Here is a 14,697-nt window from a genome sequence, read left to right as displayed (position 1 = left end):
ACATTCAATGGGGGTCTGGCGGCAGACACTTTGGCATCTTGGGGCCAGTGGTGCAACTTGAATCCCTCCCTGTTAGTGTTGTTACACCCTCCGACAACACACCGACGAGGCATGATGTCTCCAAGGTTCCAAAAAATAGTCAAAAAAACGGAAAATAACAGAGCTGAGACCCGGTGTTTGTAATGTGTTGAAAATGAAAATGGTGGGTGTGTTACCTCGGCGACGTCACATTCTGACATCATCGCCTCCAGCGCGATAAACAGAAAGGCGTTTAATTCGCCAAAATTCACCCATTTAGAGTTCGGAAATCGGTTAAAAAAATAGATGGTCTTTTTTCTGCACCAACAAGGTATATATTGACGCTTACATAGGTCTGCTGATAATGTTCCCCTTTAAACCAGCGCTACCAGAGATCCAGTGCCAGGACGTAGCGACTTGTACATCGTCTCAAGCTCCCTCGTTGCCTTTTTCAAAGCCTGATCTCTGTTTTCCCTGCGTTATTGTCGTGTCCTTCCTCGCAGTTCCTTGTGTGCGTCCCTGAGTCAAACTTTGTGTCTTGTGATCCTGGATCTTCCCTGTCTTCCTCGTGCTTTATACTAACTCACCCTGGAACAAACTATTTGCTTGCCTAACAGAATTGATATTGCGACATCAAGTGGACACATTTAGAACAGCAGTTTCACTTTTTTTACTCTTTGCAAACTAATCTAACAGGCCGGATTGAACCTGTTAGGCCTGAATGTTGAGGGAGGTGGGGGTTGGGTTGTGGGTGTTCATTGTTCATATGTCTCTGATTTGCACATCAATCAGTCTTACGAGTAAACATTGGCACTTTTTTTATGAGATTGATTGATTGATTGAGAAGTTTATTGACATCTTAAAGAATTGAATCCATGTAATGCTTTAATAAGCCAAATGGCTTGTTTCCATTGTGGGAACAGTTACCCAGCATCACTTATGCGGCAACTTCAGTTTTGATACATCTCAACTTTGCAGTGAAAAAGGGTGTAGTGCAGGTTTTTGAGCGTGCACAAACTTGACACATGAGGCCCCAGGTCTCTGGACTGAAGAAGGAGTAACCAAGCACTTGAAGCATCATCTATCTTACTGTTCAGGAAGGTTTCAGATACAGAGAAGACATGGGGTCATGAGTGGATAAGATTATGCTTCAAATAATCCAAGTTTGTATAAATACTTCAGATATTTGTGAAAGAAGCAGTGAGGAGGTCCTGGGTAGGGTGGATGTCGCCACAAACATCCACAAACTGAACACTTCAATGTTCTTTCTCCTGTGTGTGTTCTCATGTGTTGAGTCAAATGGCTATTTTGAGAAAAGCTATTGCCACAAACGCAACAAATAAATGTTATTTCACCTGTGTGTGTTCTGTGTTGACTCAAATTGCTACTTATAGAAAAGCTTTGGCCACAAACTGAACAATTAAATGTTTTTTCTCCTGTTTGTGTTCTCATGTGTTTAGTCAAAATGCTATTTCGAGAAAAGCTTTTGCCACAAACGCAACAATTAATTGTTTTTTCTCCTGTGTGTTCTCATGTGTGGAGTCAAAGAGCTTTTTTGAGAAAATCTTTTGCCACAAACTGAACAATTAAATGTTTTTTCTCCTGTATGTGTTCTCATGTGTTCAGTCAAATTGCCATTTCGAGAAAAGTTTTTGCCACACACTGAACAATTAAACGGTTTTTCCCCTGTGTGTGTTTTCATGTGTTCAGTCAAATGGCTATTTTGAGAAAAGTTTTTCCCACAAACTGAACACTTAAATGTTCTTACTCCTGTGTGTGTTCTCATGTGTTGACTCAAATTGCTACTTAGAGAAAAGCTTTTGCCACAAACTGAACAATTAAATGGTTTTTCTCCTGTGTGTATTCTCATGTGTTCCGTCAAATGGCTATTTCGAGAAAAGCTTTTGCCACAAACTGAACAATTAAATGGTTTTTCTCCTGTGTGTGTTCTCATGTGTTCAGTCAAATGGCTTTTTTGAGTAAAACTTTGACCACAAACTGAGCAGCTCAAACACGTTTTACGTCTCTTCTTTGCAGAGCATTCAGAGCGTTTGTTGTCAGTGTGAGTCCTCATATCACCTTCACAGTCTGTATCGCTGCTCAAAGTTACTTCAACCTCATCTTCAGCCTCACTATCTGATAGTGGAGCTAAGAGGTTGTCTACTTGTGGTTTCTCTTCATCATCTTCAATCTTCACAGAGACAATAGTCAGTGGAAACTTGGTGTAATCAGCTTCCTCTCGTCCTAGAAGACACTCTCCCTCCTGAGTGATGCAGAGTTCCTCCTCTTCCTTTTTAATGCAGGGTGGTTGTGGAGTCTCCTGCTTCAAAGTGGAGCTCCCCCCTGCAAGACACAAACAACAAAAACACACTTTCGTCCATGTGTGTGTAGTAGGGTTGTACAGTATACTGCTACCAATAAATCATCCTGGTACTAATCAATTGAAATAAGTAGTATACCACCTTTGAAAAGTACGTGTACCGTTCTTTCATCTGAATGCTGCTGTGTGGCGGTGACTAGAGAGCCGAGGCGCATGATGTTGAGTGTGTCAAAACGCACACACAAAGTGCATACAAGCAATAACATCGTGGAGAGGAAGAAAGGCAACAAAGGACAATTCTACTGGTTAATAAAGAGGGTGTGTGAAGTGCAATATGGAGGTATTTGGGCTTCTAAACTAACAATAAAGGTGACACTTTAAACAGGGAGCTGCCGCTCTGCAAGGGTTGCTTTACACCAGGGGTCTCAAACTCAATTTACCTGGGGGCCACTGGATGCAGAAACTGGGTGAGGCTGGGCCGCCAGAAAATATTTCTTAAAAAATCTAACATGCACTTTTTAATGAATTCCCCTTCTATGAATGGCTTTGCCGCCCTAGCAACATACTTGCCAACCCTCAAGATTTTTCCAGGAGTCCCCTGAATTTCAGTGCACCTCCCGACAATCTACAGGTGCAACAATTTTCCCAAATTTGTCCCAATTTTCACCCGGCCGACCTTATTAAGGGCTGCCGTGACTGCACTGCCGTGACTGCACTGCCTTTAACGTCCTCTACAACAGTGGTTCTCAACCTTTTTTTCAGTGAGGTACCCCCCTGCGAACATTTTTTTAATTGAAGTACCCCCTAATCAGAGCAAAGCATTTTTGGTTGAAAAAAATGAGATAAAAAAGTAAAATACATGTCATTAGTGTCTGGTTTATTTAATTGCATAACATTGCAAAATATTACTCATTTGTAGTCGTCTTTCTAAAACTATTTGGAAAAAAAGAAAATAACTAAAAAACTTGTTGAAAAATAAACAAGTAATTCAATTATAAATAAATATTTCTACACATAGAAGTAATCATCAACTTAAAGTGCCCTTTTTGGGGATTGTAATAGAGATCTTTATTTTAAACATTTCTTAACAAAAAAGAAATCTTTAACATCAATATTTATGGAACATGCCCATAAATCTATCAGTCGACACTCAATATTGCATTGTTGCATTTCTTTTCACATTTTATGAACTTACATTCATATTTTGTTGAAGTATTATTCAATAAATGTATCTATTAAGTATTTATGAATCGCTGCTATTTTTTAGAACAATTTTAATAAATCTTACTTGACATACCTTCACGTACTCTCAATAAGAGGACTACTGCTCTACAACTTGTCATCGCGCTCGATTCTATATCACTCAACTAAAGTGACTGCTCAGTATTATGTTGTGTGAGACTTGTGCAGAACAACGTACGTGGCGGCAAGACGTACTTGTTCAACATTCACACAGGTCACACTGAGGGTGGCCGTATAAACAACTTTAACACTGTTACAAATATGCGCCACATTGGAACCCACACCAAAAAAGAATGACAAACACATTTTGGGAGAACATCCGCACCCTAACACAACTTAAACACAAGAGAACAAATACCCAGAAGACCTTGCAGCCCTAACTCTCCCGGGCTACAATATACAACACCTCAACCTACGCAAGTAGAAAAGGTAGGGGTGCGGGGGATTGGTGGTAGCAGGGGTGGGGGGTAGGGGGGGGGGGTATATTGTAGCCTGGAAGAGTTAGGGCTGCATGGGATTCTGGGAATTTGTTCTGTTGCGTTTATGTTGTATTACAGTGCGGATGTTCTCTTGAAATGTGTTTGTCTATCTTGTTTGGTGTGGGTTCACAGTCTGGCATATAATTGTAACAGTGTTAAAGTTGTTTATACAGCCACCCTCAGTGTGACCTGTATGCCTGTTGATCAAATATGTCTTGCAATGGCATTCGTGTATACTGCACAGTCAAATGAAACATATAACTAGGCTCGCACGCTGTCGGTACAGGGTGTAGAGGGCATTAAAGGCAGTGCCATTATGGCACCCCCTGGATATTTTTGAATGAGTAAAACTCGGCAGGGATTTCGAGAGAATGGATGCCCTGAAATTCATGGGACCAAAATTGGGGACGTTGGCAAGTATGACGCTGTCAAGCGCCGTTCATATTAAACTCGCGGGCTGCACCAACATTAAATTGTCTTATTAAAGTGCGGGCAGCAAAATAACGTCTCCCGGGCCATAATTGGCCCGGGGGCCACTTGTTTGCGACCCCTGCTTTACACCTTTCCTGTTTGTGGGCTCCCAGACCGTGGTCGAGGAGCGCAGGGTAGAGACGTTCCCTCCAGGGCCCATGTTTTGTCGGGGGTAACACTGGCCCCATTCCACCCCGGGCACAGCCACCTGGAACTACTACCCTCAGGCAGACGCTACAGGGTGCTAAAAGCGAGCACCAATAGACTAAAAAACAGCTTTTGCCCAAGAGCCATAGTAGCATTAAACAGGCACTGAGTGAGCACAATATGTCCATCATATCCTTATGTGTCATGCTCAATTTTTTTTCTTCTATTTTTTCAGACTACATTGTGCAATAATGTTATATGTATGTGTATATATATATATATATATTCATATGGATGCATATATGCATCTGTGTGGATATATATACACATACATGGATTCATCTCTCATCTCTATCTTTTTTTTACTATTTATACTACCATATTTCATATGCACCTTAGGAGGATCGGCTCCAATTTCGTTGTTCTTTGAACCTGTTCATTGCAATAATGACAAAAAAACTCTATTCTATTCTATTCTATTCTAAAGCTCTGCTGTTTGGTTGGAAGGAAGAGGCTGTCGATTAGTTACAACTTTCCCACTCGGGCTGCAACAACTAATTGATTAAAATCGATTATAAAATAAGTTGGCGATTAATTTAGTCATGGATTAGTTGGCTCAATGCTATGTGCAAGCGCTGCGGCTACGTCTCATGAGGTGGAAGTAAGCCTGCCAATGACGTGTCATGTGCAGCTCACGTGACCACGCCCTCTCCTTTAAAGTTAAAGTAGCAATGATAAACACACACACACACACACACACACACACACACACACACACAAACTCGGTGTGGCGAAATTATTCCTTGCATTTGACCCATCTCCGTTAATCATCCCCTTGGAGATGAGGGGAGCAGTGAGCAGCAGCGGTGGCCGCACTTCAATCAATCAATGTTTACTTATATAGCCCTAAATCACTAGTGTCTCAAAGGGCTGCACAAAGCACAACACAAACCACTACGACATCCTCGGTAGGCCCACATAAGGGCAAGGAAAACTCAAACCCAGTGGGACGTCGGTGACAATGATGACTATGAGAACCTTGGAGAGGAGGAAAGCAATGGATGTCGAGCGGGTCCAACATGATACTGTGAAAGTTCAATCCATAATGGATCAAACACATTCGCGAGAGTCCAGTCTAAAGCGGATCCAACACAGCAGCGAGAGTCCCGTTCACAGCGGAGCCAGCAGGAAACCATCCCAAGCGGAGGCGGATCAGCAGCGCAGAGGTGTCCCCAGCCGATACACAGGCGAGCAGTACATGGCCACCGGATCACTTGATGCCAAATATTAGCGCAGTTAAAACTGCCCAATTATCAGTCAACTAATGCAAGTGAAATGACTACATTTTGTAACAAATTCCTACCATTTGTGTTTTGTCTTTAATAAATGTGTTTTATCTGCTACATGGCTTGTCTGTGTACATTTATCCTTTGTTTAGTTTTTAGTACTTAATTACTACTTAACACTTGTATTTTGCTTAAAGCACAGACCAGGAGTTAATCATTCAATGTTTACTTATATAGCCCTAAATCACGAGTGTCTCAAAGGGCTGCACAAGCCACACCGACATCCTGTGGCAACCATAAAGTACGAATAATTGAATATAATGTCAGTGAAACTTTGCTCTATTCTAATCTACTCCTTGATTATAGCAGACTATATGTAATATGGAATATTGTAAATTGTTCTTTGAGTGCAACAAGAAAAGTTGAATGCCTTTGACTGTGAGTGTTTAATGTAGTGTTGTTGCGTTTGTAACGCAAAGACGAGAATGAGTGACTGCTGTAAGTCTCCTGACGGTCACTTAAAGGGGAACATTATCACAATTTCAAAAGGGTTAAAAACAATAAAAATCAGTTCCCAGTGGCTTGTTGTATTTTTTGAATTTTTTTTCAAAATTTTACCGGTCCCGAAATATCCCTAAATAAAGCTTCCATCCATTTTCTACCGCTTATTCCCTTTCGGGGTCGCGGGGGGCGCTGGCGCCTATCTCAGCTACAATCGGGCGGAAGGCAGGGTACACCCTGGACAAGTGGCCATCTCATCGCAGGGCCAACACAGATAGACAGACAACATTCACACTCACATTCACACACTAGGGACCATTTAGTGTTGCCAATCAACCTATCCCCAGGTGCATGTCTTTGGAGGTGGGAGGGGCCTATCCCCAGGTGCATGTCTTTGGAAGTGGGAGGGGCCTATCCCCAGGTGCATGTCTTTGGAAGTGGGAGCTTTAAAGTGCCTTATTTTCGCTATCTTCGAAACCACTATCCATTTCCCTGTGACGTCATACAGTGCTGCCAATACAAACAAACATGGCGGATACCACAGCACGATATAGCGACATTAGCTTGGATTCAGACTCGGATTTCAGCGGCTTAAGCGATTCAACAGATTACACATGTATTGAAACAGATGGTTGGAGTATGGAGGCAGATAGCGAAAACGAAATTGAAGAAGAAATTGAAGCTATTGAGTGAATAGCTATTGACGCTTTTCGGCCGTAGCGTGGGTGTACCCAATGAAATGGCCCATAGCATGGCTGCCTTATTAGCATCGCCGGTAAAATGTGCGGACCAAACGATCAAGGACTTTCGCATCTTGTGACACTGGAGCAACTTAAATCCGTCGATTGGTAAGTGTTTGTTTCGCATTAAATGTGGGTATCTAGTTTCAAATGTACATACAGCTAGCGTAAATAGCATGTTAGCATCGATTAGCGTAGCATATTAGCATCGATTAGCTGGCAGTCATGCCGTGACCAAATATGTCTGATTAGCACATAAGTCAACAACATCAACAAAACTCACCTTAGTGATTTCGTTGACTTAATCGTTGAAAATGCATCTGCAGGTTATCCATTCATCTCTGTGCCATGTCTGTCTTAGCATCGCCGGTAAAATGTGAAGACTGCCCTCCAAAATAGTTTCTCTCATTTTGAGGAAATAACATTAGACAAATTGTTACAACGTGTAAATGGAATAAAACAAACAACATGTTTATTTGACACACTTCCTGGGAAACTGATCAAGGAGCTCTTTGTATTATTAGGTCCATCAGTACTAAATATTATAATTTATCACTTTCCTCGGGCACTGTTCCCCTGGCATTCAAAAAAGCGGTTATTCATCCTCTTCTTAAAAGACCTAACCTCGATCCTGACCTCATGGTAAACTACCGACCAGTGTCTCACCTTCCCTTTATTTCAAAAATCCTCGAAAAAATTGTTGCGGAGCAGTTAAATGAACACTTAGCGTCTAACAATCTATGTGAAACCTTTCAATCCGGTTTCAGCGCAAATCACTCCACGGAAACAGCCCTCGCAAAAATGACTAATAATCTATTGCTAACGATGGATTCTGATGCGTCATCTATGTTGCTGCTCCTCAATCTTAGCGCTGCTTTCGATACTGTCGATCATAATATTTTATTAGAACGTATCAAAACACGAATTGGTATGTCAGACTTAGCCCTGTCTTGGTTTAACTCTTATCTTACTGACAGGATGCAGTGTGTCTCCCATAACAATGTGACCTCGGACTACATTAAGGTAACATGTGGAGTTCCCCAGGGTTCGGCCCTTGGCCCTGCACTCTTCAGCATCTACATGCTGCCACTAGGTGACATTATACGCAAATACGGTGTTAGCTTTCACTGTTATGCTGATGACACCCAACTCTACATGCCCCTAAAGCTGACCAACACGCCGGATTGTAGTCAGCTGGAAGCGTGTCTTAATGAAATTAAACAATGGATGTCCGCTAACTTTTTGCAACTCAACGCCAAAAAAACGGAAATGCTGATTATCGGTCCTGCCAGACACCGACCTCTATTTAATAATACAACTCTAACATTTGACAACCAAACAATTAAACAAGGCGACACGGTAAAGAATCTGGGTATTATCTTCGACCCAACTCTCTCCTTTGAGGCACACATTAAAAGCGTTATTAAAACGGCCTTCTTTCATCTCCGTAATATCGCTAAAATTCGCTCCATTTTGTCCACTAAAGACGCCGAGATCATTATCCATGCGTTTGTTACGTCTCGTCTCGATTACTGTAACGTATTATTTTCGGGTCTCCCCATGTCTAGCATTAAAAGATTACAGTTGGTACAAAATGCGGCTGCTGGACTTTTGACAAGAACAAGAAAGTTTGATCATATTACGCCTGTACTGTAGATACCTTTATATACATATATACATACATATATACCTATACTGTATATACCTTTATATACATATATACATACATATATACCTATACTGGCTCACCTGCACTGGCTTCCTGTGCACTTAAGATGTGACTTTAAGGTTTTACTACTTATGTATAATATACTACACGGTCTAGCTCCATCCTATCTTGCCGATTGTATTGTAACATATGTCCCGGCAAGAAATCTGCCTTCAAAGGACTCCGGCTTATTAGTGATTCCCAAAGCCCAAAAAAAGTCTGCGGGCTATAGAGCGTTTTCATTTCGGGCTCCAGTACTCTGGAATGCCCTCCCGGTAACAGTTCGAGATGCCACCTCAGTAGAAGCATTTAAGTCTCACCTTAAAACTCATTTGTATACTCTAGCCTTTAAATAGACTCCCTTTTTAGACCAGTTGATCTGCCGTTTCTTTTCTTTTACTCCTATGTCTCACTCTCCCTTGTGGAGGGGGTCCGGTCCGATCCGGTGGCCATGTACTGCTTGCCTGTGTATCGGCTGGGGACATCTCTGCGCTGCTGATCCGCCTCCGCTTGGGATGTTTTCCTGCTGGCTCCGCTGTGAACGGGACTCTCGCTGCTGTGTTGGATCCGCTTTGGACTGGACTCTTGCGACTGTGTTGGATCCATTATGGATGGAACTTTCACAGTATCATGACTCTCCAAGGTTCTCATAGTCATTATTGTCACCGACGTCCCACTGGGTGTGAGTTTTCCTTGCCCTTATGTGGGCCTACCGAGGATGTCGTAGTGGTTTGTGTAGCCCTTTGAGACACTAGTGATTTAGGGCTATATAAGTAAACATTGATTGATTGATTGATTAATTGATGGTACATTCAATGGGGGTCTGGCGGCAGATTTCTTGCCAGTGGTGCAACTTGAATCCCTCCCTGTTAGTGTTGTTACAACCTCCGACAACACACCGACGAGGCATGATGTCTCCAAGGTTCCAAAAAATAGTCGAAAAAATGGAAAATAACAGAGCTGAGACCCGGTGTTTGTAATGTGAAAATGAATATGGCTGGTGTGTTCTGACGTCATCGCTAAAAGACCGATAAACAGAAAGGCGTTTAATTTGCCAAAATTCACCCATTTAGAGTTCGGAAATCGGTTAAAAAAATACATGGGCTTTTTTCTGCAACATCAACGATTATATTGACGCTTGCATAGGTTTGGTGATAATGTTCCCCTTTAATGGTGCCGGTGTATACGATTGCCTTGTCTGGCTTTCTCTTCATTGTCTTGGCGGATGTGAAGTTAATGTCCTGTATGGTCTTGTACCCAACTTTCTTGACTGCCGATGGAAGTAGCCAGTAAGATTTTTCCTGTGTGACTGTGGTGTTGTCCCGCATCTTGACGCTCGCTTCAATGGCAAACAACAATGCAGAAACATGTGGACATATTTCGCCAGTGCCTGCCATACACGTACAGTGTCCTGATAAAACACGACCCGTCTTCTCTGATATGACCCATGGCACCAAACACGGATCAGTTGATCTCTGAGAGTGACCAACACCAGCGATGAGCACACATTTATCTTCCATTGTAGCATGGCCGGCTCTACGCAGGGGCAAGAGGGGGCAGAGCCCCCTTAAATAAATGTCTTGCCCCCTCAAATCAAAATTTGAGAAAGCAAATTTGAATAAACTCACAAAATTACTACATTACAAGTTGACAAAATTATCTGCACTAGCGGAAAAATCCGCCGAAAAAGGGACACACACGATATAGTAGTGTCGGCGTCCCTCTCATCCCTCCCTCCGCTGTGCGTGTATTCACCATTCCACAGGCTGTGCAGCAGACACACACCCACACACACCCCTCAGCCCTCAGTAAACATCCAATCACTGTCGCAGTATGAAAGTAAAAGAAAAGGAAAAGTTGTCTACATTTATCATATACTTGTTAGGATGGGGGTATTTGTGTAGTCTTATCCGTCATAAACACGTTTATCGTCGCGGACTTTCGTTTCTACGTAGTTCCTTTTTTTTTTTTTACAACTTGACGAGAGCAGTGACAGCGGAGGCTCTGAGCAGCAGTGGTTTGGAAGGCAGAGAGCCTCCACTGTCCCTGTAACAAGCTACAAGTCATTTATGATACTGTTAATGGGGGTAAAAATGAAACATATGGTATATATCCTGCTTAGCAGTCCTCCTCTGCTGTCCTCTGTTCAGAGCGGCGTCCCTAGCAACGGTCCGTTTTACTTAGCAACGGTCTGGCAATCTGCTGCTGGAATTCTTTTTCTTGTAATTCTACACAGTCAACCTTTAATGTTTCAATCTACATTTTGTAATAAACAAATTATAAGTTTCATTTGATACGACCAAGACACCTAAAAACAAAAACACAGCCGTTTTCATCAATTTACAAGCAAGTGGGCAACACACATACATTGGAGTGAATGAATTTTGTGCCCAGATGAGTGCCCATGTTTTTTTTTATAAATTAGTTTGAGATTCTTTTTTATCATTATTCATCAGACTACCTTTCAGTTTTGTAAATATTGACTGTAGTGTGTGAAGTCCTACTTTGGGTCAACATTTATTTGAGAGTTAGGCCATCCAGTTAGGATAAATGTTTTGTTGTTGGTGGATAAAATCTGGATGAAGGATGCTTTATTTTATTTGTTTATTTTTATTTTTCAGTTTCCCCCCCTGAGGGATTGCCACCTTATTGTGGTCAGGGGGTTTGCGTGCCTCAGTGACCATAAGAGCTATATCAGCAGGAGCTTAGTCTTCAGGTGGGACACCCAAGTTGGACAGGTCTGAAGGTAGAGGCCTGACAAAGTGCAATCCACTACTCCAGGTTGGGGTTGGACACATAGCTAAAGACCTATTTCAATGAGGAAAGCATCGTTACTATAAGCACAGAAAAAAAAAGTGCTGGTGCATGATGTGTACACATGATGCCCCCTTCACATTTCTGACTGCCCCCTCATATAAGCATGCCTAGAACCGCCCCTGCATTGTAGCCAGTTTCATTTCCTGTACCCATCCACACACAAAGTAATTGTACGCTTCGAGCGACTTGTAGCCCTTGAGCTCATCCAGAGTGTAGGCACTAACATTGTTCACCAAATAGTTGACGATGTCGGGGTAAGTTATATCAGGATAACATTTCCGTAGTCCATTCCTGCTTTCCCATCTCATACGGATCCTTCAATTTCTGTAAATACCTGGCTTTGCAAACCCCATCTAGCGTCTGTCTGTAGGGAACTTTTACGACTTCTTTCAAATAACCCGAAGTGGACGTCATTGTTGCTGCAAAAGTGTGGAAATATATTTAGAAAACTGCCGCAGACGAGTAAACAAAGTTTAGACACACAAGATGGCGGCTGCCTCGAAGGATTATGGATAATCGTCGCTAGCGGAAACCCATCAATAAAGGCGGATCCATGCAGGATTATACCAAGTACCGTTGCTTGCCTACTAGGGCTGCAAATCTTTGGGTGTCCCACGATTCGATTCAATATCGATTCTTGGGGTCGCGATTCGATTATATATTGATTTTTTCGATTCAACGCGAATCTCGATTCAAAAACCATATTTTTCCGATTCAAAAGGATTCTGTATTCATTCAATACATTTCAGCAGGATCTACCCCAGTCTGCTGACATGCTAGCAGAGTAGTAGATTTTGTTTAAAAAGCTTTTATAATTGTAAAGGACAATGTTTTATCAACTGATTGCAATAATGTAAATTTGTTTTAACTATTAAACGAACGAAAAATATGACTTATTTTATCTTTGTGAAAACATTGGACACAGTGTGTTGTCAAGCTTATGAGATGCCATGCAAGTGTAAGCCACTGTGACACTATTGTTCTTTTACTTTTATTTTTATAAATGCCTAATGATAATGTCAATGAGGGATTTTTAATCACTGCTATGCTGAAATTATAACTAATATTGATACTGTTGTTGATAATATTCATTTTTGTTTCACTACTTTTGGTTTGTTCTGTGTGGTGTTTGTGTCTCCTCTCAATTGCTCTGTTTATTGCAGTTCTGAGTGTTGCTGGCTCAGGTTTGGTTTTGGAATTGGATTGCATTGTTATGGTATTGTTGTGTATTGTTTTAATGGATTGATTAAAAAAAAAATCAATGAGAATCGATTTTGAATCGCACAACGTGAGAATCGCGATTCGTATTTCGAATCGATTTTCCCCCACACCCCTATTGCCTACTGTTTACTACTGCGGTAACTTCTAACAGACATTTCCGCCATTTTGGATCGAGGTTCTTCGTTTACATTGTTCAACAAAGTCGGCTAATTTCTATTTTTAGGGCTTGGAATTTTAAATAACTTTCAAATTAAGGAACGCAACACACTCACCTTCATCTTCGCTTTTCAGATTGTTCTCCGTTGATTCTCTTTCACTTTCTCTTTGACATGACGTCGCCATCTTAGCATAGCAGTAGTTGTCCATCTTCTATCACGTCTTCAATCTTCACTTCAGGTAACACGCCGTCGCTCCACACTCAAAGTCCGTGTGGTGGGCTTAAGAAAAGGCGAATAGTTGAGGTATTTGATGCTCTTTTTGAATCTATAAGATCGTAAATGTGAAACTTCTCCAGAAAGCCACGCCGCTTAGTCCGCCATCTTGGACTTTCCGCTTTACCGAGGTGTTTGCGCATGCGCCGGAAATGTGCAACTTCCGGTCGACAACTGCACTTTAAAAAATAAAATACCTTTTAAATAACTAGCGGCCCTTTTCATCTTTTCTTACATTTCTGGCTCATAATTGAAGTGCTCCTTATCGCGAGAACATTTTTGATATCAAAATACTTTGGAGATAGAAATTCAACAAAAATGGACAATGTTGTATTCTGTCTTTTAGTGGGTTCAAGCAAACGGCAAGTTGTTTGACAAAGTAAGTCTTGTGAAAGTGTGAAAGTCACACTACCCCAGTATACATTTTCAACATTATAGCATTTCACCCTTTGGGTGTTTTTTTCCTCTCGACTTTTATTAGTAATATGCTCCTGTGATTATTTCAACCTTAAATTAGGTGAGTGGGACTGGTCCCGGGCTTCACGGTGGCAGAGGGGTTAGTGCGTCTGCCTCACAATACGAAGGTCCTGCAGTCCTGGGTTCAATCCAATCCGTGTGGAGTTTGCATGTCCTCCCTGTGAATGCGTTGGTTCCCTCCGGGTACTCCGGCTTCCTCCCACCTCCAAAGGGGATAGGCCCCTCCCACTTTCAAAGACATGCACCTGGGGATAGGCCCTCCCACGTCTAAAGACATGCACCTGGGGATAGGCCCCTCCCACTTCAAAAGACATGCACCTGGGGATAGGCCCCTCCCACCTCCAAAGACATGCACCTGGGGATAGGCCCCTCCCACTTCAAAAGACATGCACCTTGGGATAGGCCCCTCCCACTTCCAAAGACATGCACCTGGGGATAGGTTGATTGGCGACACTAAATGGTCCCTAGTGTGTGAATGTTGTCTGTCTATCTGTGTTGGCCCTGCGATGAGGTGGCGACTTGTCCAGGGTGTACCCCGCCTTCCGCCCGATTGTAGCTGCGATAGGCGCCAGCGCCCCACGCGACTCATAGGGAATAAGCGGTAGAAAATGGATGGATGGATGGATGGGACCGGTCCCCTGTGCTCTTGAGCAAGATGGTTGAAGATGCTTGGGATCGCTTCCAAACAGCGTTCCTAGCGATACTAAATGATATGGCTAAGGTGAGAACAGTCAGGATCAAAGTCCGCTCTGAACCATGGATCAATCCAGACCTATTAGCTGCCATAAAAGACGGAGACAGAAAATACTTTGAATACCAAAAGTGTAAAACCGAAGTGA

The 14,697-nt window shown here is 42.3% G+C and overlaps 2 protein-coding genes across 2 annotated transcripts in view; one reads left to right on the top strand and one right to left on the bottom strand.

The window, feature by feature from the left end:
* LOC133553184 (zinc finger protein OZF-like) overlaps window positions 1-14,697 on the top strand; it is an 839,429-nt gene that overhangs the window by 259,421 nt on the left and 565,311 nt on the right. The window lies entirely within an intron of this gene.
* Window positions 1,377-13,513, bottom strand: LOC133557431 (oocyte zinc finger protein XlCOF19-like). Its single transcript, XM_061907922.1, has 2 exons — window positions 13,223-13,513; window positions 1,377-2,361 (listed from the first exon to the last, which is right to left on the bottom strand). Exons 1-2 carry the CDS (start codon window positions 13,314-13,316, stop codon window positions 1,523-1,525), a joined length of 933 nt encoding a protein of 310 aa, XP_061763906.1. The 5' UTR covers window positions 13,317-13,513; the 3' UTR covers window positions 1,377-1,522.

The sequence above is a fragment of the Nerophis ophidion genome, linkage group LG01, assembly GCF_033978795.1.
Source record: "Nerophis ophidion isolate RoL-2023_Sa linkage group LG01, RoL_Noph_v1.0, whole genome shotgun sequence".
Taxonomy (NCBI): Eukaryota; Metazoa; Chordata; class Actinopteri; order Syngnathiformes; family Syngnathidae; genus Nerophis; species Nerophis ophidion.
This window is presented reverse-complemented; position numbering and strand designations above follow the sequence as displayed.

Coding starts and splice junctions, on each gene's coding strand:
- LOC133557431 (XM_061907922.1), bottom strand. CDS start 13,316: ATGGACAACTACTGCTATGCTAAGATGGCGACGTCATGTCAAAGAGAA. Junction 2,362..13,222: donor TCTGAAAAGCGAAGATGAAG/GTGAGTGTGTTG, acceptor TGTGTCTTGCAG/GGGGGAGCTCCACTTTGAAG.